General features: G+C 46.1%; 1 protein-coding gene across 5 annotated transcripts in view; it reads left to right on the forward strand.

The window, feature by feature from the left end:
* The window catches only part of JAKMIP2 (janus kinase and microtubule interacting protein 2), a 241,904-nt gene that overhangs the window by 172,182 nt on the left and 45,259 nt on the right, over positions 1-24,463 (forward strand). For all 5 annotated transcript variants that reach the window (XM_068277184.1, XM_068277182.1, XM_068277185.1 and 2 more), the window contains one exon: positions 19,409-19,477. In XM_068277184.1, coding sequence (XP_068133285.1) covers positions 19,409-19,477 — 69 coding nt within the window. The remainder of the gene's footprint in view (positions 1-19,408; positions 19,478-24,463) is intronic.

Here is a 24,463-nt window from a genome sequence, read left to right on the forward strand (position 1 = left end):
CTGCGGGCTGGATGCAACACTCTGCGGGCTGGATGCAACACTCTGCGGGCTGGATGCAACACTCTGCGGGCTGGATGCAACACTCTGCGGGCCTGGCAGGCTGACCCACTGTCAGCAAACCTAGTCCATGAAAGAGTCCACAAAGAAAAGCGAAGGACTGCTCAGGACAGACTGGAGATTGCTGAGGACACAAATCACCTGGAGTCTGCATGGACATGGTTGAAGTCTGCATGGACATGGTTGAAGTCTGCACGGATCGGGGTGAAGTCTGCACGGATCGGGGTGAAGTTTGTATGGAGCTGCATGGAGTCTGCACCGACCTGCATGGAGTCTGCACCGACTTGGATGGAGTCTGCACCGACTTGGATGGAGTCTGCACCGACTTGGATGGAGTCTGCACCGACTTGGATGGAGTCTGCACCGACTTGGATGGAGTCTGCACACGACTGGAATCAGCTGGAGGCTGCACACGACTGGAATCAGCTGGAGGCTGCACACGACTGGAATCAGCTGGAGGCTGCACACGACTGGAATCGGCTGGAGGCTGCACACGACTGGAATCGGCTGGAGGCTGCACACGACTGGAATCGGCTGGAGGCTGCACACGACTGGAATCGGCTGGAGGCTGCACACGCTGAATGGAGTTGGTAGGAAAGAATTTCTTTTTGGATGATGACTTCTTTTCTAATGATTTTTGCCAGGACCAAGGTGTGGTTCTGACTGCAGTTTGCAATGGAGTTTGTACAGATAACTGACATGCAGGTTGTGAACTCTGGACATAAGGGTTATCAGAGAGAGGGTGAGATTGAAATTTAGAGGAAAGAATTTCTTGCCAGATGGCAATCAAAGCAGAGGCAGATTCATTCTCACACAAGGCATTAACCATCAGAGATCTTACTCCACAGATACAATTCCTAATAAACTCCTCATTTTGTTGTGAATAGAATGACATAAACTGTTCCCTATCATTCTTCAAATAGCCATAATAAGCATTGATCTCTTCTGCAGTAAAATCAAAACTGACTCGATTGCTGCAATCTCTCCACTCATTTGATTCCTCAATCACATGCATGCATGCATCTGCATCAAATGACAAGATTTCCTCCCAAACTTGGATCAGGGCAGAGGCGGCTTTCTGCGGACACAATTTGTAACCACTCATCCTTTTCACAGCATGCACATATTTCAGCAGACAAGAACTTTCCATTTTAGAATAGTGGTTTACAAAACTTTTCCTATCCTTCTTTAAATGATCAATTAGATAGTTAATATCTGCTGCACAAAAGACAGGCTCTAAACGAGATTGGTTCCTAACTGGCAGAGAATTTATTTGTCTATTAATAGAACTTGACTGAACTACATCAGAAACAGAATCAAGACTGGACTGGATAGTAACAGACAAAGAACCAGTTTGTATTTTATTCTTTGCTGTCACAGAACAAGGTTTGCATTGGGAAATTAACATCTCTTCCCAGGCAGACATTAACAAGGAGGTTTTTTCAAATTTGCATACTCTTAAATCAATCAATGATTGAAGGGATTGGACACAAGCTTGCATATATTTTTGTCTTTCTTGGAGTAGAACTGAAAGAAAGATTCCCTGTCGTTTTTCAAAATGGACGTCAAAACGGTAACATCAGATGGGCTAAATGGAGGATCAAGAAAATTATCCTTGGATAATTTACTTTTCAGCAACCATTGAAGGACTTGCAGCAAGTCCTGCACCTCTTCTGCAGACAAGATTTTCTGATTAACATAGTTTTGCACTAACTCCAATAACTGCTGAAGCTGCTTTCTGGAGTAAGCTGCAAAATACATGAAGGAATAACTTTTGCTATCCTCAGCGAGCAAGACATAGTAGTACACATCATCAAAACTCCAACTCTTTGTACAGATAGATGAATCTGCAGTATTTCTGTGATCAATATATGGGTTGGCTAGGTCATTCTGTAACGATTGGCCATGCAGATCGTGGTCGTGACTGGAACCAGACTGGCAGATCCACGATCTCTGCATGGCAATCGTTTTGGTTTAACAAACAGGAAGATCACAATGGAAATACTGACGTCTGCACAACAGAGTAGAATGATAAATGTGTTTTATTTACAATAATGCAAGTGAACAAATGCAGATCACCATACACATACAATATACAATCAAACAACGCGTGGTGCACCACAAATACCAGAACCCTGACTATCTAACTATCTATACAAATATATACAGCAACACACACAATATGAGAGTATATACAATAATACCATATATACAGACACGTCTCAGCAGAATCAGCACACGGAAGAATAGTCGTACAAGCCAAGATCAATAACCAGAGAATACAAGGTACAAGGGCAGAAGACAGAGAATAGTCAGACTAGCAAGGATCAAATACCAGGAGTACAGAATATCAGAGCAGGGTTCAGGAGCACAGGACTGGATGGCCAGAGTCACAACTGCAGCAAGCAGACAAACGGAATGACCTAGCAATGTGCTCCTAGGAAGTCCGGCCTTAAATAACCACTTTACCTCCCTTGCTACGCTTATCTACTCCCCACAAAACTTTACTTGAATCTCAGGGGAGTAGATAGGCGTACTTGTGGTAAACAGTGTGCTGTATGCCCAATAAGCTATCTGATTATGTATATAGGGTATCATTTTAACCGTGACAAGTGAGAGAATAGATTTTGTGGTGTTTGACAACTGAGGGATAAGTCATGTGATTTTTTTTACCGTAAAACTGAATGAAAAGCAATAAAACTGTTATTTACATGTACTCTATACCCCTAAATAAATACTAGTAAAAACAAAACAAAAGTGACAGCATTGAAAAGAGAATACATAGTTACCCTAGGGACTTAGCTTTTAAAATATGTATGCCATGAGAGTGTATTACTGTTAATCATGAAGATAAGGGCTTTTTAATTACTGATAGAATACAATGAGAAAACAAAAAACACAAACCAGAAACTAATATATTATCGCCATACATTGTACTAGGAACATTATTTAAATGTTGAGATAACCAGGACAAATTAGCAAATACAATGTGCGGGTTTTACCTATGGTAACATTGTTTATTTGAAAACTATAGTGCATGGAAATGGAGAAATAGTGTATTTTTTCTTTTTTTTTCTCATTTTTCCCTTTAAAATGCACAGATAATAGCATAATTACTAAAAGCAAATATCACCCTCACAAAGCATAATTTGTGGCAAAAAAACAAGATATAGATCATTTACATCTGATGAGTAGCAATAAAGTTATTGGTGAATGAATGGGAGGAGCGCTGAAATGTGAAAATTGCTCTGGATTTTAAGCAAAAAAACCTGTGGAGCTGAAGTGGTTAAGCAGCACATTGCTCAGGTGACTGGCCAGAATCTCCCACAGTTCCATCTGCTGGTGAGCCGAGGAATTGCCCCGCTCCCAGCAATATGAGAGCCATCTGCTGGTAGACAGCGGAAGTCCACCTCAGTGCTGCCACCAGCAGGATGACACAGGCACAGATCCTCACACTCCTCATGTTTTTACATAGTTACATAGTTATTTGGGTTGAAAAAAGACATACGTCCATCGAGTTTAACCAGAAAACAAAGTACAACACCAGCTCGCTCCCTCACATATCCCTGTTGATCCAGAGGAAGGCGAGAAACCCTTACAAAGCATTGTCCAATTAGCCCCAAAAGGGAAAAAAATCCTTCCTGAATCCAGATGGCAATCAGTTAAAATCCCTGGATCAACACTACTGGGCAATACCTAGTAATAATAGCCATGGATGTCTTTCAACGCAAGGAAAGCATCTAAGCCCCCTTTAAATGCAGATTTAGAATTTGCCAAAACTACTTCCTGTGGCAATGCATTCCACATCTTAATCACTCTTTTTAAACTTTTTAGATTCTTTTATCCTTTTGGCGCCTCTGTATCCATACTACACTATATAGAATACATCAAGTGTCACAGACCGCGAGCCGGTCTGCGGATGGGGTAAATCGATCAGCGTCAGAAATCCTCTTACACGGTCATTTGTTCATCACGAAGGGTAACCCGTATTCGCAATTTGATGAACTGACTCGCGAAGGGAGCGTTCTGATACCAACCGAATCACTCCACACACATACAATTCAAAGATCTGCCACCAAGCGAGTTACACAGCCCGCTACTGTAATTTTACTAGGACTTGGAGAACGCTATATTAACCCTTAGCAGTATGCAAGAATCTGGGTCAGATCGTTATGTCTGGGCCGGGTTCTCGCATACGGGTTATAAATGTATACTTCTATTAAACACAGGGTAGCGAGTTCAGGAGAATAGGTACGATTGTGTATGTTCAGCAACAGGTCATAACCGCTAAACGATTTTTAAACGTTTAATAACACAAATGCATTACATACAGTTATATACACCTATTAACATATAAAACACAGAGCTTAAAAATAAAAGGAATAAAACAGAAAGTTCTTACTTAGTTAGCTGAGCAGTCCATTTGAAGCATGAAGAAAATAGTCCAGTTTAAACGTAGGCATTCAGCTTAAAAGTCCTTTGTACACAACATGCGCCCGGTTCTTCCGTGAGCACATGTCTGGACTTCCCTAGTCGATGTAAATTGAAGAACTGGGTGGAGTTCCTTGCAAACGCTTTTTACTGACCAGAGTTTTGGGGCGGTCACTACCTGGAAAGTAGGTGTGTTTGAGGCAGGGTTACCTCCTAGCAGGCAAGTTACCACCCACAGACTTGGAGCAAGGAATGTACCAATTATTAATAATTTGTGTAATTCCGCCCCAGATGGGTGCAACGCAAATCCGAGACCATATTCATAAGCAGCATGCGACTCTGTATTAAATGAGACTATACACGTCTAGTCTAATGAATTGGCTCTACGCATGCCGGATAAAGCGGTTTCGCAATTGATTCCTGATAGCTAGAGAATGATAATTCATGTGAGTGATAGAACTGATTTCTGGGTATCAGGAAATGTGTTTGTTGTCTTTCTGTGCCAAACCCATCTTGAATTATTAATAAAGTAAATGTTCCCATTGTGTGAACTATGAGCTTGGAGGGAAATTTTGAATCTCAACCAGTGTGAGCTGGTTTTCCTTTTGGGGAAAGCTGAGCTATGTAACCAAATGGCTTCTCCCCAGGGAAGCTAGCCAAGTGTGAATTCTTTCCTGACCTGAACAGGATGTGGGGGGAAGGTTACTGTACTCAGTAAGAGAGAGAGAAATTGACATCTGTTGTGCATTTACCCAAGACTGACAGGAACTGTGCACGATTATGCGAAAGTCGATGGCGCTAGCGCACGGCTTTTCCGTAATGTTCGTCACATCTCCCTCCTACCAGCCGGACGCACAGAGTGGGTCTGCATGACCCGCTCTACGCGGCGCTTAGCTACTGACCGGGTTCTCGACTTCTTATCTGACTGCCCGTTAGACAACTCACCAGAAGCGTAAGGCCTCATGGTCCGGTGTGTCCCAGTGTCCGCTTTGCGGACGGTGCGATGCACACCAACAGGCTTACCTCTAAAGGCCTGGCTGGGTTTGCATAGCGCTTCCTGTAAGGGAGAGAGTCGTTGGCTGACATCCGGGTCACTTCCTGACTCTCGGGTGTCAGCCTGCGAATCTGGAAGCAGCGTAGCATACCCCTGCTCTAACTGACTACACCTTGGCACAACATTTTGGTCAGCACAACCTAGGTGAACATTAGAGCACAATTTTAAAAACGAATTTGCCTTCACCTGGGTGGCGAGGCTTGCCCCTTCTCCAGGAAGGATAGAGGGTGGAGCTGTGGGCAGTTTTGCACTGGGTTGCTTCTGCAAGGGGAAGACATGCAAGGGTGAGACAGGGAAGGAACGGCCTGTCTCCACCAGCTGTTTGTTAACAGCAGACAATGGTGGAGCACTCTGGCTGTCATAGCAGGAGGGGAGGTCTAGGCCCCCAGCTGCCTGCTCTGACACCTGGCCTGCTTCCACTGCCCTGGACGGATATGACCCAGGCAAAACAAGACTGTTACCTCTTAGATTAGAGACTGTCACATTTAAACATACATCATTTTTAGCACTGTGAGATTCAGCATGAAAGCTATTAGCAACATCTGGTACAACATTAACATCACAGTTACGTTCATTTTTCACATGTACACAGGTATCTGGAACAACAGTGACAGGTTTAGAGTCAGACAAACCGTGACTAGACAGCTGTCCATTAGAAACAGGTACCGCTTCCTTCCCTCCTTCCCTAGGAGGGCTAGGTACCATTACCCTGGCTGCCTCCCTCTGTCCCACCCCAAGCTTGTACAGTACCTGAGTGGGTCCAGACTGGCAATCCGGGGTGTTGATCACAGGTTCATAAAAGGATCGTAGGGTGCCAAGATCGGTGCCCAACAGCACAGGCACTGGGATGTCATCTGTCACCCCCACAACTTTTGACTGGCGGCCCCTTCCCCAATCGAGAACAACACGAGCTTTGGCGATGCGGGCGTGTGCGCCACCAACTCCCAAAAGTGTGACACGCTCATTAGGCAGGAAATTCTCCCTGGCTACAAGATGAGAGCGAACCAAGGTAAGCTCTGCGCCTGTGTCGCGGAAACCAACAGCGATCTGGTCGTTAACTTCCACGACTTGATGATTTCCGGAAAGTCGAGGATTTGCTGCTCCCATGACGAGGTAGGCGTGTGCAGTAGAGGATGCGCTAGCCACTTCTGCGCTAGGCTCTGGAGACGGCGTCCTCACCTCGGGGCAGGCAGACTTGAGGTGTCCTCTCTGTCCACAGTGGTAGCACTTCGGAACATATGTGGCATCAGGCGGATGAGTAGCAGGTGCAGCATCCGGCCTCTGTGGCTGTGGGACCCGATTCCCACGGTTAGCAGGGGGAGGAGAGCTGGGTTGCATAGGTCTCCCCCCTCTCCAGCTCTGGGCTGGAGGTTTGCGGCTGTCCGGCACACGGGTGGCCACAAAAGTGTCTGCAAGTTCTGCGGCAGCTTTGGCGGATTCAGGCTTCCGCTCCAAGACAAACTGCCGGACATCTGGAGTGCAGCAGTTCAGCAACTGCTCCTGTACGATGAGGTCCTCCAGACCTTGGTGAGAGTCTTTTTTGAGGCCCCGCGACCACTGCCGGAACACGGTCAGCAGGCGACTCTCCAGGTCGGTGTAAGAGTCGGTGTGGCCTTTCTGCAGGGAGCGAAACTTTTTGCGATAGACCTCTGGGGTCAGCTGGTATTTGGCGATAATTGCAGCTTTTATCGCCTCATAGTCATTGTCCTTGTCAGCGGGTAAGTCCACAAACGCCTCAAGCGCTTTGTCCCGCAAGTTGGGTGTCAGATATCTCGCCCACTGCTCCTGGGGCAGATGATGCTGACGGCAAGTCTTTTCAAATGAGTGTAAATAAGTGTCCGGGTCGGTTCCCTTCTCCATTTCTGGGAATTTAAACTTTGGAGTCCCAAACGGGCCTGCTGTGGGCCGGGTTTCCGGAGCACTTTGCGAGGGATTTTGGCCTTGCCCTCGCAGTTTGGCCATTTCCAGGTCGTGTCGGCGGGCGGATTCTCTCTCTGCCGCCTCCTTCTCAGCAAGCCACCGGCGCTCTGCCGCTTCCCTTTCTGCCTGGCGTTCTAAACGGTCAGCGTCTCGTTCTGCTCTGTCAGCGTTTTCTCTGACAATCTGCATGTACAGCTCAGGATTTGTCTCCAACAGCCTTTGTAATCCAGGTTGCATTCCAGCATCAGGAACACAGAACAGGTTGGCATGGGCGGGCTCCTGCCGGCCACCATGCTCCTCAGCAGTTACAGCGACCGGTTCAGACGCGGTCCCGTTTTCCTCTGGGTCTGGAAGTGGGTTGCTTTGCTCCAACCGCTCACTTTCCTCTGCCCCAGTTACAGCACCATCTGAACCAGGAGTGTGCTCTCCCAGCATCTGCTCCGGCTGGGTATTCAGTCGCAACAAGTCCTCAATCAATTGCGATTTCTTTTTTCTATAAGTCACAATGCCTTTTTCCTCACACAAGTTTACTAGGTCTGCCACTGACATTTTCTTGTATCTTGCTGCAGCCATTTTTGCCAAATAAAAGATAGGATAGGAAAAGAGATTGGGGGGGAACTCTGTGCTACACGTTTAGTCTATATAAATGGTAATGCACCGGTTATCGACCACAGATTTTTGATCTGTTCTGGCAGGTTAATCAAATAACGTTGCCGTTGATGTTCTGAACATACACAAATCCCAAAAAGCTGCCAAACAAATGTCACAGACCGCGAGCCGGTCTGCGGATGGGGTAAATCGATCAGCGTCAGAAATCCTCTTACACGGTCATTTGTTCATCACGAAGGGTAACCCGCATTCGCAATTTGATGAACTGACTCGCGAAGGGAGCGTTCTGATACCAACCGAATCACTCCACACACATACAATTCAAAGATCTGCCACCAAGCGAGTTACACAGCCCGCTACTGTAATTTTACTAGGACTTGGAGAACGCTATATTAACCCTTAGCAGTATGCAAGAATCTGGGTCAGATCGTTATGTCTGGGCCGGGTTCTCGCATACGGGTTATAAATGTATACTTCTATTAAACACAGGGTAGCGAGTTCAGGAGAATAGGTACGATTGTGTATGTTCAGCAACAGGTCATAACCGCTAAACGATTTTTAAACGTTTAACCTCTTGCCGACCGCGTCACGCCGGTGGGCGTGGCCGCGGCGGCAGCCCCAGGACCGCCTAACGCCAATTGGCGTAAAGTCCTGGGGCTCTGTTTTGAATGAGATCGCGCGCACGCTGCGCGCGCATCTCATTCTCGGAGGGCGGAGCTCCGCCCCCTCTTCAGTCTCCGAGCGGCTATTGCCGCTCGGGAGACTGATAGACGGCGTGATCGCCGTCTATTTACCCGTACAGCGCTGCGATCGGCAGCAGCGCTGTACTGGGGACAGCCATGTGACACGGCTGTCCCCCTGGGACACTGGAGAGCGATCGGCTCTCATAGGCAGAAGCCTATGACAGCCGATCGCCACAATTGGCTGGCTGTGGGGAAGGAGGGAGGGAGGGAGGGAATATATTTAAAAGAACACACTTTTTTTTAATAAAAAGAGAAACAAAAATATTTGCAAACAAAAAAATAAACAATCTGGGGGCGATCAGACCCCACCAACAGAGAGCTCTGTTGGTGGGGAGAAAAGGGGGGGGGAATCACGTGTGTGCTGTGTTGTGCGGATCTGCAGCTTAGTCTTAAAGCTGCAGTGGCACATTTTGCTTAAAATGGCCTGGTCACTAGGGGGGTTTAGCACTGCAGTCTTCAAGAGGTTAATAACACAAATGCATTACATACAGTTATATACACCTATTAACATATAAAACACAGAGCTTAAAAATAAAAGGAATAAAACAGAAAGTTCTTACTTAGTTAGCTGAGCAGTCCATTTGAAGCATGAAGAAAATAGTCCAGTTTAAACGTAGGCATTCAGCTTAAAAGTCCTTTGTACACAACATGCGCCCGGTTCTTCCGTGAGCACATGTCTGGACTTCCCTAGTCGATGTAAATTGAAGAACTGGGTGGAGTTCCTTGCAAACGCTTTTTACTGACCAGAGTTTTGGGGCGGTCACTACCTGGAAAGTAGGTGTGTTTGAGGCAGGGTTACCTCCTAGCAGGCAAGTTACCACCCACAGACTTGGAGCAAGGAATGTACCAATTATTAATAATTTGTGTAATTCCGCCCCAGATGGGTGCAACGCAAATCCGAGACCATATTCATAAGCAGCATGCGACTCTGTATTAAATGAGACTATACACGTCTAGTCTAATGAATTGGCTCTACGCATGCCGGATAAAGCGGTTTCTCAATTGATTCCTGATAGCTAGAGAATGATAATTCATGTGAGTGATAGAACTGATTTCTGGGTATCAGGAAATGTGTTTGTTGTCTTTCTGTGCCAAACCCATCTTGAATTATTAATAAAGTAAATGTTCCCATTGTGTGAACTATGAGCTTGGAGGGAAATTTTGAATCTCAACCAGTGTGAGCTGGTTTTCCTTTTGGGGAAAGCTGAGCTATGTAACCAAATGGCTTCTCCCCAGGGAAGCTAGCCAAGTGTGAATTCTTTCCTGACCTGAACAGGATGTGGGGGGAAGGTTACTGTACTCAGTAAGAGAGAGAGAAATTGACATCTGTTGTGCATTTACCCAAGACTGACAGGAACTGTGCACGATTATGCGAAAGTCGATGGCGCTAGCGCACGGCTTTTCCGTAATGTTCGTCACATCAAGCATTACTAATTAAATAATTCAGATACAACACAATACTTGGACAGTTCAGCTTACCAAGCAGTATTATCCTCTTGGTTTAATTTTGGGATACTCCGAGGAGTGTGTAAGGGGCTACAAAAGACCCCCAAAAAACGCTCTTCCTAAAATGATATGGAAAACCAAAGTTTCCCTTCTTAAAACAGAAGGTATTTACAAATATTCAGGTTGGAGTGAGCTCTGAGATGTCTCCCAGTGCATCACTGCTGAATATGCAAATTACCCATTGTTGTCCCTGTAAGCTAAACACGCCTCCAGATCCGCTGGAATGCAATGATGTGTCAGTTTGTTAAATATACAGAACCACAATAATCCAACATGCATACAGGCTGTTTCAGACTGGTTGATCCTCATCAATGCATGATATGAATTAATGTGGCTCTATGGAGTAGGACTTGAAACACCCAGAGTTACAGAGTACCCAGCAAGCTCATGGTGAACCAGAACTCCTAGGAGAGTGTAAGGGGCTACAAAGGACCAAAAAAGCTCTTACTAAAATTATATGGAAAACAAAAATGTGCCTTTTTAAAACAGAAGATATTTACAAATATTCAGGTAGGAGTGAGCACTGAGCTCTAAGATGTTTTGAAACTCTGGATGTTTCAAGTCCTACCAGAGGCGGATCTGGAGGCATAGGGCAGCTGCTATGGGCGCCCTTTGTCACTCACCTCCCAGGGGGCGCATAAATGAGAGAATCCCTCTCCCTCCCAGCCAGGTCTGAGCACCTCCTGGCTCCTTCCCATGGTGACGATTTAGCAATTAGCTGGCAGCCAGCACTGTAAAGCAGTAGGAAACGCTTTCCGCGTCCCATTCCCCTCTCTACTGCTTACGTTGCCCGGGCAACATCGGCACTGCTCACATCTCCCTCCTGATTGGCTGCATGGAGCCCTGCTGCTGCCGCTGGGGCTGATGGGGGATGAAGCAGAGAGGAGAACAAGAGTCTGCGACCCAGCGTAGCTGCAGCCAAGTCTAGTGACACACACAGTGAGTGAGTCTTTTTACTTGAGGAGAGGCAGGAGTGGGGAAGCTGATAGCAGATGTGTGTGAAGTTAGCGGAGCAGAGAGAGGCAGCTCCCGACAATACAGATAAGATGATTGCCTCTGAATACTTCCTGTCCTCTCTCTGCTCCCAGCATGTGCTCTCCTTTCTCTGCCCCCTCTCTCTCCTTTCTCTGCCCCCTCTCTCTCCTGTACTGTGCATCATGTTCGTGGTGTGATGTTCCTGCCAAATGGGACTGGTGAAGATTGCCCTTGTGAGATTTTTCACTTTCCACACAGTCTGATCCTCCATCTCTTTATCTCCCACCCTTCCTTTTTTTTTCTTTCTTTTTTTTGCACTATCTTGTGTCCACCCCCTGCCTTTCTCACACTTCTTACTGTCCTCCATTTCCCCATCTCAATCTCCATTCTCCCTGCTTGTCTTATCCCCCCTCCCCCCATCTATTGTACAGCCCTTAAAAAGTACATTTAATTAGGGATGGTCTTTTGAGTAGCTTACCTGGATTCAAAATGTAAATTATACAGTGGTGACCACGAGAGATGGGGGTTAACTTACCCATAAGTCTGTGGGATCATATGCATTCACATCATTTACATCACACGCAATGTGTGTGACACATTTCATGTCACTACCGCACTTCCTTCTTCTAGCTTAAAGGAGAAAGCGCGATACTGGCGTGGAACGTGACCCAAATGGAATGCATAGGATCCCACGGACTTATGGGTAAGTTAACGCCCATCTCCCGCGGTCACCGCTGTATAATTTACATTTTTAATCCGAGTATCTACATCTTTTGCAACACTTTACAGAGCACCTAGTCATGTCACTGATTGTCCTCAGAGGAGCTCACATTCTAATTCTACCATACGCATAGTCTAATGTCCTACCATTTTATTATTATGTATTTATAAAGCACTGACATCTTCTGCAGCACTTTACAGAGTACATAGTCATGTCACTGATTGTCCTCAGAGGAGCTTACAATCTAATTCTACCATACGCATAGTCTAATGTCCTACCATATTATTATTATTAATATTATTATTATTATTATGTCTTTATATAGCACGGCCATCTTCTACAGCACATTACAGAGTACATAGTCATGTCACTGACTGTCCTCAGAGGAGCTCACACTCTAATCCTACCATAGTCATAGCCTAATGTCCTACCATATTATTATGTATTTATATAGCACTGACATCTTCTGCAGCACTTTACAGAGTACATAGTCATGTCACTTACGGTCCTCAGAGGAGCTCACAATCTAATTCTACCATAGGCATAGTCTAATGTCCTACCATATTATTATTATGTATTTATATAGCACTGAGATCTTCTGCAGCACTTTACAGAGTACATAGTCATGTCACTGACTGTCATCAGAGGAGCTCACACTCTAATCCTACCATAGGCATAGTCTAATGTCCTACCATATTATTATTATGTATTTATATAGCACTGACATCTTCTGCAACACTTTACAGAGTACATTGTCATGTCACCGACTGTCCTCAGAGGAGCTCTCAATCTAATCCTACCATAGTCTTAGTCTAATGTCCTACCATATTATTATTATTATGTATTTATATAGCACTGACATCTCCTGCAGCACTTTACAGAGTACATAGTCATGCCACTGACTGAGTATTTTTGAATTGTGAGGTGCACAGATGACTACCTTATACTAATATCTAGAAGCACGTGTCTACCTAATTCGGTTTTCTGGGGAACATATCTACTCAAATTATGTATAAAGGGGGCCCTTTGCTACTTAATTATCTTGGCACTCCTGGCTATTTAATTTCTTTATCTTGAGGCACCTGGCTGCTTTTATTATGGGGGAATGAGCTTGGGGACAGGGATGGGGGGGGGCGCAATTGTAGTGTTTGCCATAGGCACTGTTTTACCCAGATACGCCACTGAGTCCTACCCTATAGAGCCACACCAATCTGAAACGGTTTGTATGCATGTTGGTTTATTGTGGCTCTGTGTATTTAACAAGGTGACACATCATTGCATTCCTGCGGATCTGGAGGTGTGTTTCGCTTACAGGGACAAGGAAGGATGATTTGCATATTCAGCAGTGATGCATTGGTAGACATCATATGCTTAGTCCAACCTGAATATTTGTAAATACCTTCTGTTTTAAGAAGGCAAATGTTTGCTTTCCATGCTAAAGTAAAAACAAACTTTAGATAGTCATGTAGTACAATCTTGAAGTAGCCTCATCCTACCTAATAAAACCCCACTGTCCCTGTGTCCCTTGTCCCTGTAACCCCTGTCCCTGTGTCCGTGCTTTTTTCTAGCGCGCATGCGCAGCACACGGACGTTACAAATTGGAGGACGAGGTCAGGGGGCAGCCGTTGGTGTGTGTGGTGGGGAGCACGGGCGAGCACCCTTGGTAAGGGGGTTGCATCCCAGCCCTAGTGCCCATTTAACGGGCGGGATAATTAACTATTGTATGTATATTTCTCTAACAACTATCCATTAGAAAAAAATCAGAAGATAGTTTCCATGCTTAGTCTTAAATAGCAATCCTGACATGTTTGTAGGTACAACAACTTCTTCAGAGGCAACAAGTAAGGGCTCTTTTCCACTATGAAACGTGATCGCGTTTTAATCCAATTTCCACTAATGTGAATGTGATTGAGCTACTATACTCAGTATAGTAGAGCTCAATCACATACAAAATGCGACAGGACGACGATTGCACTTGGGCCAAAATCACAACGCAATCAGATCGCACTAATGGAAATGGCCACTGCAGTTTCCATTAGTTTTACTGTACCCTGCGTTTGGCAATCCGTTAGCAATCAGAATCAGATCGCAAAACGCAAGGTAGTGGAAAAGGGCCCTTACAGCGTCACACGTGCGTGTATAACAATTTAAATATAGCTAGGACAGAACTACTAAAATAAGGGTGGGGGGGTATTACTCCTAGAGGTAGGTAACAGCACAGTGTGTGGCTTTATGTAAGTGCCTGCCAGACGCCTCTCCACCCTGATGTGAAGGCACACATGACAAACTCATGACAACCATTCTGGCAGCCAGCGGAATTTTGCTTTTAAATGTAACCTTGATTAAAATGTACATATGGTAAATCGCTCCCCCAATGAATATTAATTGCACATTCAGGAATGTGTACCTGTTTGAACCCGCAGTCCCTGAGGGCCGGGTAAGACAGACGCTTCCTTTCAGTATTCCCAGTTTAACACTGAAAAAAAAAACAAGCAAAGATAAGGTTCTGCACATGCGGACCACTGGGTGCAAAGATTGGGGAAAGTAACATATACATATGAAATAGTAAAGCAAGAAATCCCTGGAAAAGGATGCACTGCTAGTATGAATAACCAAACACAATGCTTTATTGAAAAATCAATGGTACAAAAATTAAAATCAGTTAAACACATGCAATACATAGAGTGACCTACAACACCACAAGGCTGAGGCAACAACCATGACGCTATCTCCCAGTTATACCAGAAATATGGTGCCATGCTTCAGACACAGAAAAAGGAGTTACAGGTACAGTACATTTATTGTGAGGATGCCAAATAAATGTGTTTTTTCATTCATTTTGTATAGAATTTAATCCTGCTTTAAAGAGAAACTCCAACCAAGAATTGAACTTTTTCCCAATCAGTAGCTGATACCCCATTTTACATGAGAAAGACAATGATTTTCACAAACAGACCATCAGGGGGCGCTGTGTGACTGATTTTGTGCTGAAACCCCTCCCACAAGAGGCTCTGAATACCGCGGTACTGCTGGCAAACTGCCACAATGTAACAATGTTCAGAGACAGGAAATAGCTGTTATTAGCTATCTGTAACAGACAGAGCAGCTAGAAACAGCTAAATAACCTGCCCACAGTAACAATGTCACCATGTAATAAATGTCAGAATGTGAATCTGGGAGAGGAAAGATTTTACAATGAGCAAACACTGACTAAATCATTTATACATAATTATGGTAAAAAATGAAGCACTTTTTTTACTACATTATTTTCACTGGAGTTCCTCTTTAAATAAGACCACACTGTCCCCTACCAGGATGTATACTGGTCTCCTTCACTGTAGCGGTTTGTAGTTAAAGGGAACCTAAACTGTGAGTGATATGGATGTTTCCTTTTAACCAATACCAGTTGCCTGGCAGTCCTGATCCCTTTGGCTGAAGTAGGGCTGAATCACACACCTGAAACAAGCATGCAGCTAATCCAGTCTGATTTCAGTCAGAGCACCAGATCTGCATGCTTGTTCAGGGGCTGTGGCTGAAAGTATTGGCAACACAGGATCAGCAGGAGAGTCAGGCAACTGGTATTATGTTAAAAGGAAAAACCCATATCCTTCTCAGTTTAGGTTCCCTTTAAGACTAAGCTTGGGAACAATCATATGCTTATTTATGAATAACTATATAAGATTATGAACTTTTATGATTCATTAACCACTTTACAACTGAGGGGGTTTTCCCTCAAGAACACCAGAGCAACTTTCACCTTTCAGCGCGCCTTCCATTCATTAACCAATAACTTTATCACTACTTATCACAATTAACCACTTGCCGACCGCACACTCATACCGTGCGGCGGCAAAGTGGTAGCTGGAGGACCAGCGACGCAGTTCTGCGTCGCCAGGTGCCTCCCTACTTAATCAGGAAAGGCCGCTCGCGCGAGCGCCCGTTTCCTGTTAGATCACGGAGCGGGTCTCCGTGAATAGCCTGCGAGCCGCTGATCGCGGCTCGCAGACTAAATGTAAACGTAGGAGACGTATGTCTCCTTTGTTTACATTGTACGGCGCTGCTGCGCAGCAGCGCCGTAAGGCAGATCGGCGATCCCTGGCCAATCAGCGGCCGGGGATCGCCGCCATGTGACAGGGGACAGCCTGTCACTGGCTGCACAGGACGGATAGCGTCCTGTGCAGCCCCGATCACTGGGGGGGAGCAGGTAGGAGAAGGAGGGGGGAATTTTGCCACGGAGGGGGGCTTTGAGGTGCCCCCCCCCACAACATGCCTGCAGACCGGAGCGATCAGACCCCCCCTGCACATCATCCCCATAGAGGGGGGGAAAAGGGGGGCGATCTGATCGCTCTGCATGTAACATGATCTGTGCTGGGGGCTGCAGAGCCCACCCAGCACAGATCATAAAAAGTAGCGCTGGTCCTTAAGGGGGGGTAAAGGCTGGGTCCTCAAGTGGTTAAATGAAGTACTGTATATCTTGGTTTTTTTCACCACCAATTAGGCTTTCTTTGGGTGGTACATTATGCCAAGAATTAATTTATTCTAAATGTTTTTTAACTGGAAAATGAGAAAAAAAATGGGGAAAAAGTATTTTTCAGTTTTCGGCCATTATAGATTTTAAATAATGCATGCTACCGTAATTAAAATCCACGTAATTTTCCCATTTGTACCGGTTATTATACCATTTAAATCAGTGTTCCCCAACTCTGTCCTCAAGGCCCACCAACAGTTCATGTTTTGTGGAAATCCAGAGGTAGTTAATCAGCTCTGCTAATTACCTCACCTGTGCATGTTAGTGGTTTTCTGCAAAACATGTACTGTTGGTGGGCCTTGAGGACAGGGTTGGGGAACTCTGATTTAAATGATGTCCCTATCACAATGTCTGGTGCCAATATTTTATTTGGAAATAAAGGTGCATTTTTTTCAGTTTTGCATCCATCACTATTTAGAGTAATATACCTTCTTGACATACATATTAAAAAGTTCAGTTCCTACGGTAGCTATTTAAGTTTTTTTTTTTTTTTATGGTCATCTTTTTTTCTTATAATGCAAAAAAATGTTTGAGTACCTTGGGGAGAGTGTGGGAGGGAAGGGGTAAATCTTAAATGGGAAAAAAAGGCTTTTAATGGAAAAAAAAAAAAAGTTTGTCGATGTAATTTGTATTTGGCCACATGATGTCCTCCGTAATATTTCTTTTAATGCGTCCCATAAACATTATATTGTTTGTAAAACTCCTAATATGTCTGGCACCAGCAGACATCAGCAGCCACCCCCTACCGCGTACATGCAAAAAGGGCGTCGAATAAAAAGGGCGCGTGGTGTAAACGATAAGGGGTAATAGTGTTTATAAAAATATTGTGTTGTATTTCATTTACAATAATGTTTTACAAATTACAAAACATTTAATGTGTATGAAATTGCAAATTGTGAAAACGATAATCTTCCCTGTTTTAAAAGTAAAACTTACAATTACTTTTGTTAAAAACGATAATATAATTGCTCTAATTGTATAATATTGTGTATAACCTTCATTTATTGTTTCTTCGTGTAACAAAATATGAAATTATTGTTTATAACGATGAAAATATATATATAAGTACGTTCATAATAACTGTTGTAAAACATTAGTAAATATTACTAACATATTACTACAACTAAACCTAACCCTACTCTCACACAGAACCCTCCCTCTACCTAACCCAACCCTTAGACCCCCCCTGGTGGTTCCTAACCCTAAGACCCCCCCCCCCCCCCCCGGGGGTGCCTAACCCTAAGACACCCCTGGTGGTGCCTAACCCTATGACCTCCATGGTGGTGCCTAACCCTAAGACCCCCCCTGGTGGTGCCTAACCCCAAGACCCTCCTGGTGGTGCCTAACCCTAAGACCCCCCCTGGTGGTGCCTAAACCTAAGACCCCCCTGGTGGTGCCTAACCCTAAGACCCCCCTGGTGGTGCCTAAGACCCCCCTGGTGGTGCCTAACCCTAAGACCCCCCCCAGTGGTGCCTAACCCTAAGACCCCCCTGGTGGTGCCTAACCCTAAGACCCTCCTGGTGGTGCCTAACCCTAAGACCCTCCTGGTGGTGCCTAACCCTAAGACCCTCCTGGTGGTGCCTAACCCTAAGACCCCCCTGGTGGTGCCTAAACCTAAGACCCCCCCTGGTAGTGCCTAAGACCCCCCTAGTGGTGCCTAACCCTAAGACCTCCCTGGTGGTGCCTAACCCTAAGACCCTCCTGGTGGTGCCTAACCCCAAGACCCTCCTGGTGGTGCCTAACCCTAAGACCCCCCCTGGTGGTGCCTAAACCTAAGACCCCCCTGGTGGTGCCTAACCCTAAGACCCCCCTGGTGGTGCCTAAGACCCCCCTGGTGGTGCCTAACCCTAAGACCCCCCCCAGTGGTGCCTAACCCTAAGACCCCCCTGGTGGTGCCTAACCCTAAGACCCTCCTGGTGGTGCCTAACCCTAAGACCCTCCTGGTGGTGCCTAACCCTAAGACCCCCCTGGTGGTGCCTAACCCTAAGACCTCCCTGGTGGTGCCTAACCCTAAGACACCCCTGGTGGCGCCTAACCCCCCCCCCCCCCCCCCCCAGTGGTGCCTGACCCTAAGACCCTCCTGGTAGTGTCTAACCCTAAGACCTCCCTGGTGGTGCCTAACCCTAAATCTCTCCTGGTGGTGCCCAACCCCAAGACCCCCTGGTGGTGCCTAACCCTAATTCCCCCCTGGTGATGCCTAACTCTAAAACCCCCCTAGTGGTACCTAACCCTAAATCCTCCCTAGTGGTGCCTAACCCTAAAACCCCCCTTAGTGATCGCTTTATTGTGTGGATAATAAGGTTTTACAAATAGTGACTAAAAATATATTAAAGTTTACTCAATGATCGCTTTATTATGTGAATAATAATGTTTTACAAACAGACCCCCCTGGTGGTGCCTAACCCTAAATCCCCCCTGGTGGTGCCTAACCCTAAGACCCCCCTGGTGGTGCCTAACCCAAAATCCTCCATGGTGGTGCCTAACCCTAAGCCCCCCCCCTAGTGGTACCTAACCCTAAGACCACCCCTGGTGGTGCCTAACCCTAAGACCTAACCCTAAGACCCCCCTGGTGATGCCTGCGTGAGTGTACTGAAAGACAAATGCTGCTTTATAAATCTACCAAAATGAAATGCACACTATCAGGATGGATGGGATGTGGTGAAGCCAGTCCTGTATGCACCACAGGGCCAACACCATGCTCTAAGGAATCACACTGGCATAATTTATTTCAGTTTTATAAATCATGAGATTGCCACCTTGTGGTGTAAATGAATATCTCTATAACTTATGTTACACTTGCATGAAAGAAAATGTACTGATGCAAACATATGAATTCACCAATTCACATACCTGTTATTTTTCAGTGGATCCAGCAGATTGAAGGAGCAGAAGCTGCACTACACCGGAAGATGATGGAGCTGGAAAGTGATATGGTAATCTCTTGTAGAATTTATTAGGTTTCAGCATCTATGTTCTGTGCTTGCCATATTTATAAAGTAGCGATTAGCCCGATCATCACTATATAGATCACCAAATAGCCTTCACCACATTGAAAGTAGAGAACTCCATAGACTACAATGGCTTTTATGTCCCACGTTTGCAGCAGATAACCCTTTAGGAAGAAGCATTGTGTGGCTGTGATGCAAATCAAGTGGTATACGGAATAAATATTGTTCTCATTTAAGTTTCTCTAGACACAGGCTAAAAATATTTTAATAGACAATACAGACAATACAGATTATCTAATACAACATACAGCAGCAATCAATTCTCTTCTTTAATCCTAAGGATCATCCTTAAAAAGAATCTGTATTGTTAAAAATCGCACAAAAGTAAACATACCAGTGCGTTAGGGGACATCTCCTATTACCCTCTGTCACAATTTCGCCGCTCCCCGCCGCATTAAAAGTGGTTAAAAACAGTTTTAAAAAGTTTGTTTATAAACAAACAAAATGGCCACCAAAACAGGAAGTAGGTTGATGTACAGTATGTCCACACATAGAAAATACATCCATACACAAGCAGGCTGTATACAGCCTTCCTTTTGAATCTCAAGAGATCATTTGTGTGTTTCTTTCCCCCTGCATCTCTCATGCACTGAAGTTTCAGGCTGCTCTTTTCTTCCTGCAAACAGCTTTGCCCTTGTCTGTAATTCCTCAGTATGTGAAAGCGCAGCCAGCTCAGAGGACGATTTACCCAGCTTGTAAAAGATAAGAGAGAAGAGAGAAGCTGCCCTAATCTAAAGAATACACAGGCAGTGTGCATAGAGGGGCCTGGAAGGGGGAGTTCATAGCAGAACCACAACACTGAAGAACTTGGCAGCCTTCCAGACACAGGCCGACAAGTCTGACAGGGGAAAGATACATTGATTTATTACAGAGACTGTGATAGCAGAAAGTGCTGCAGTAAGCCAGAACACATTAGAATAGCTTTTGGAACTTGTAGGATGATAAAAAACAGGATGCAATTTTTTTTACGGAGTCTCTTTAAAATACACCTTTAAATCCCCATAGTGTAATCTGTGTTTAATTACTGGTGATATCTAGAGATGGCCCGAATCTCAGATTTTCGGTTCACGAACTGCGTTCGCGAACCTCCGCAAACGTTCGCGAACATGTGAACGTTCGCATATTCGCGAACCGCAATAGACTTCAATGGGAAGGCGAACTTTGAAAACTAGAAACATTTATACTGGCCACAAAAGTGATGGAAAAGATGTTTCAAGGGGTCTAACAACTGAGTTTTTGCATGGCGGAGTGGGATACACTTCAAAAGTCCCGGGGAAAAATCTGGGTTTGACGCAAAGCAGCGTTTTAAGGGAAGAAATCACAATGCATGCTAAATTGGAGGCCTGAAGTGCTTTAAAACATCTTGCATGTGTATACATCAATCAGGGAGTGTAATTAGAGTACTGCTTCACACTGACACACCAAACTCACTGTGTAACGCACCGCAAACAGCTGTTTGTGTAGTGACGGCCGTGCTGGACTGGTGCGCACCATGACAAGAGTGCAGGCCGTGGCGGTTTTCAAGCCCATATGGTCGCCGGGCTGAGGTAGCTCAATGACAGAACAGCAGTGCTTGTCACGCTGATCGAATTTTGTCTGTCCACAATGAAGTAACGACCTTATTATCTTTGGTGTGCCACCCCCCCGAGACACTCATATAGCCGTCGGTCATTGCTTCATTGTGATACACAAGCTCCTTCACCGCAGCAAGGTAATGATCACGAAGGGGAATTGACACATGTACTTGCCTTTTGTTTTGTTGTTGCAGCTGCAGTGCAGCCAGAAAAATTAGGCAGGCATGTACACGCACCAGAAGAATTAAAAATTCAGGAATCTGCCTAGAGTCCTGGACCCTGTTGGTGGTTGCGGAGAATGCAGTCAAGCGGCCTGCAGGCAGAGATGCTGTGTGGGGAGCGACTTAGTTCATTTTGATAACGGTGAGGTACTGAACACTTTTTTGACTTAGGCGACTTTTCTTCTTAGTGACAATGCCTCCAGCTGCGCTGAAGGTCCTTTCTGACAGGACGCTTGAGGCAGGGCAAGACAGAATTTGGATGGCAAATTGTGACAGCTCTGGCCACAGGTCAAGCCTGCACACCCAGTAGTCCAAGGGTTCATTGCTGCTCACAGTGTCTACATCCACACTTAAGGCCAGGTAGTCGGCTACCTGCCGATCCAGGTGTTGGTGGAGAGGTGGATCCGGAAGCGCTAAGGCGAGGCGTTGGACTAAAGAATGTCCACATGTCCAACATCACCATGAGATCGCTGGAGTGCCCTATCCTTGCCTGCGTGGAAATGGGAGAAGGATTACTAGCAGTGGTACCTTTATTCCATTGTGCTGTGACATCACCCTTAAACGCATTGTAAAGCATAGTTGGCAGCTTGTTCTGCAAGTGCTGCATCCTTTCTGCCTTCTGGTGATTTGGAAACATCTCCGCCACTTTGTGCCTATACAGAGGGTCTAGTAGCGTGGCCACCCAGTATAGCTCATTCCCCTTGAGTTTTTTTAATATGGGGGTCCCTCAACAGGCTGGACAGCATGAAAGATGCCATCTGCACAAAGTTGGATGCAGACGTACTTTCCATCTCCTCTTGTTCTTCCTCAGTGATGTCAGCTAAGTTCTCCTCCTCCCCCCAGCCACGAACAATACCACGGGAAAGTTGAGCAGCACAAGCCCCCTGCGACACCTGCTGCAGTTGTTCTTCCGCCTCATCCTCCTCCTTCAAAACAACACACATCATCTGACTCCTCTTCCCCACATGACTCTTCCTCCTCCTCCTCCTCCCCCCTCTGTGCTGCCACAGGTGTTGAGGAATCATCTGCTTCTGCTGAGAATTGATCCCACAACTCTTCCTCCTGTGTCTGTTCATGTTCACGCGCCTCCACAGCTTGATCCACCACTCTACGCATGGCACGCCCCAGGAAGAAGGCATATTGGATCAAGTCGCTGATGGCGCCTTCACTGCGACTCACCAGGTTGGTCACCTCCTCAAACGGCCGCATGAGCCTGCAGGCATTTCGCATGAGTGTCCAGTACTTCGGCCAGAACATCCCCATCTCCCTAAACTGTGTCCTTTGACTGTAGTTGTAGAGATACTGTTTGACGGCTTTCTCCTGTTGTAGCAGGCGGTCAAACATCAGGAGGTCGAATTTCAGCAAGTCGGGCTATCGCAAATCAAGCGTCTCACCGGCAAGTTGATTCTCCACTGAATATCAGCAAAGTGTGCCATGGCCGTGTAAGACCGCCTGAAATGCCCACACACCTTCCTGAACTGCTTTAGGACGTCCTGTAAGCCTGGGTACTTAGACACAAATCTCTGAATTACGAGATTGAGCACATGTGCCATGCAGGGTACATGTGTCAACTTTCCCAAATCCTAAATGAGATTGCTGCCGTTGTCACACACCACGTTGCCAATCTCCAGTTGGTGCAGGGTCAGCCACTGATCCACCTGTTTGTTCAGAGCAGCCAGGAAAGCTGCTCCAGTGTGACTCTCCGCTTTGAGGCAAGGCATATCTAAGATGGCATGACGCCGTCGTACCTGGCATGCAGCATAGGCCCTGGGGAGCTGGGGCTTTGTAGCTGGAGAGGAGATCGCAGCACCAGTAGAGTTGAACTGCCACTCAGCCAAGGAGGAGGAGGACGACGACAGCGAAGAGGATGTAGCAGGAGGAGAGGAGGTGGCAGCAGGCCTGCCTGCAAACTGTGGAGGTGTCACAAGGTCCGCTGCACAGCCACGTACTCCCTGCTTGCCAGCAGTCACCAGGTTGACCCAATGGGCTGTGTAAGTAATGTACCTACGCTGACCATGCTTGGCAGACCAGGCATCCATGGTCAGATGAACCCTTGACCCAACGCTGTGTGCCAGAGATGACACCACTTGCCTCTCAACTTCATGGTACAGTTTGGGTATCGCATTTTTGGAGAAATAATTGTGGCCTGGTATCTTCCACTGCGATGTCCCAATAGCCACAAATTTGCGGAAGGCCTCAGAGTCCACCAGCTGGTATGGTAACAGCTGGCGGGATAACAGTTCCTCCAAGCCAGCTCTGAGACGCCGGGCAAGGGGGTGACTGGCAGACATTGGCTTCTTCCACTCAAAGATTTCCCTCACGGACACCTGGCTGCTGCTGTGGGCAGAGGAGCAGGAACCGCTCAAGGTGAGAGGGGGAGTGGAGGAGGGAGGCTGTGATTGTGAAGGTGCAAGGGAGAAATCGTCTGAAGATGATGCACCTGAAGGAGGAAGAGGAGAAGGAGGGTGGCTTTGCTTTTGTGTGCAGCTTTTCCTCAGGTGGTCTTCCCATTGCAGTTTGTGCCTTTTCTGCATTTGCCTTCGTAAGGCAGATGTCCCTGCGTGGGTGTTGGCCTTTCCACAGCTCAATTTTGGTGGCAGAGAGAACAGATGGCATTGCTCTGATCTTTGGCATACACATCATCGTGTCTCTTAGGATCCCACGCATCATCCATGGCAGTATCATCATCATCCTCCAAAGCTTCACTTGTATCAGACACCTCCAAAACTGCACCAACAGCAGGTACTTCATCCTCCTCCTCCTCACACCTTACGTCCATAGTGTCGCCTAACTCATATGAGGTGGTGTAACTTGCTTAGCGCCTTCATCTTGTTGTAACAATAATGGCTTTGAATCAGTGATTTCCCCACCAAATAACTCTTGCGAAGTGTCAAATGTAGCGGATGTGGTACTTGGAGTAGCGCTGGTGGATCCGGAAGATGAGGTGTTCTGTGTTAAATAGTCAACCACATCCTCACAATCTTGGGAGTTAATGGGACGTGCCTTCTTCTGACCACTGTACTTTGGGCCAGGGCTGCACAAAATCACGTCAGCATGACCTCAAACAGACCTGCCGGGTGGCCTGCCTCTGCCTCTTGTTTTGTCCATATCGGGGG

The sequence above is a fragment of the Hyperolius riggenbachi genome, chromosome 3, assembly GCF_040937935.1.
Source record: "Hyperolius riggenbachi isolate aHypRig1 chromosome 3, aHypRig1.pri, whole genome shotgun sequence".
Classification (NCBI taxonomy): domain Eukaryota; kingdom Metazoa; phylum Chordata; class Amphibia; order Anura; family Hyperoliidae; genus Hyperolius; species Hyperolius riggenbachi.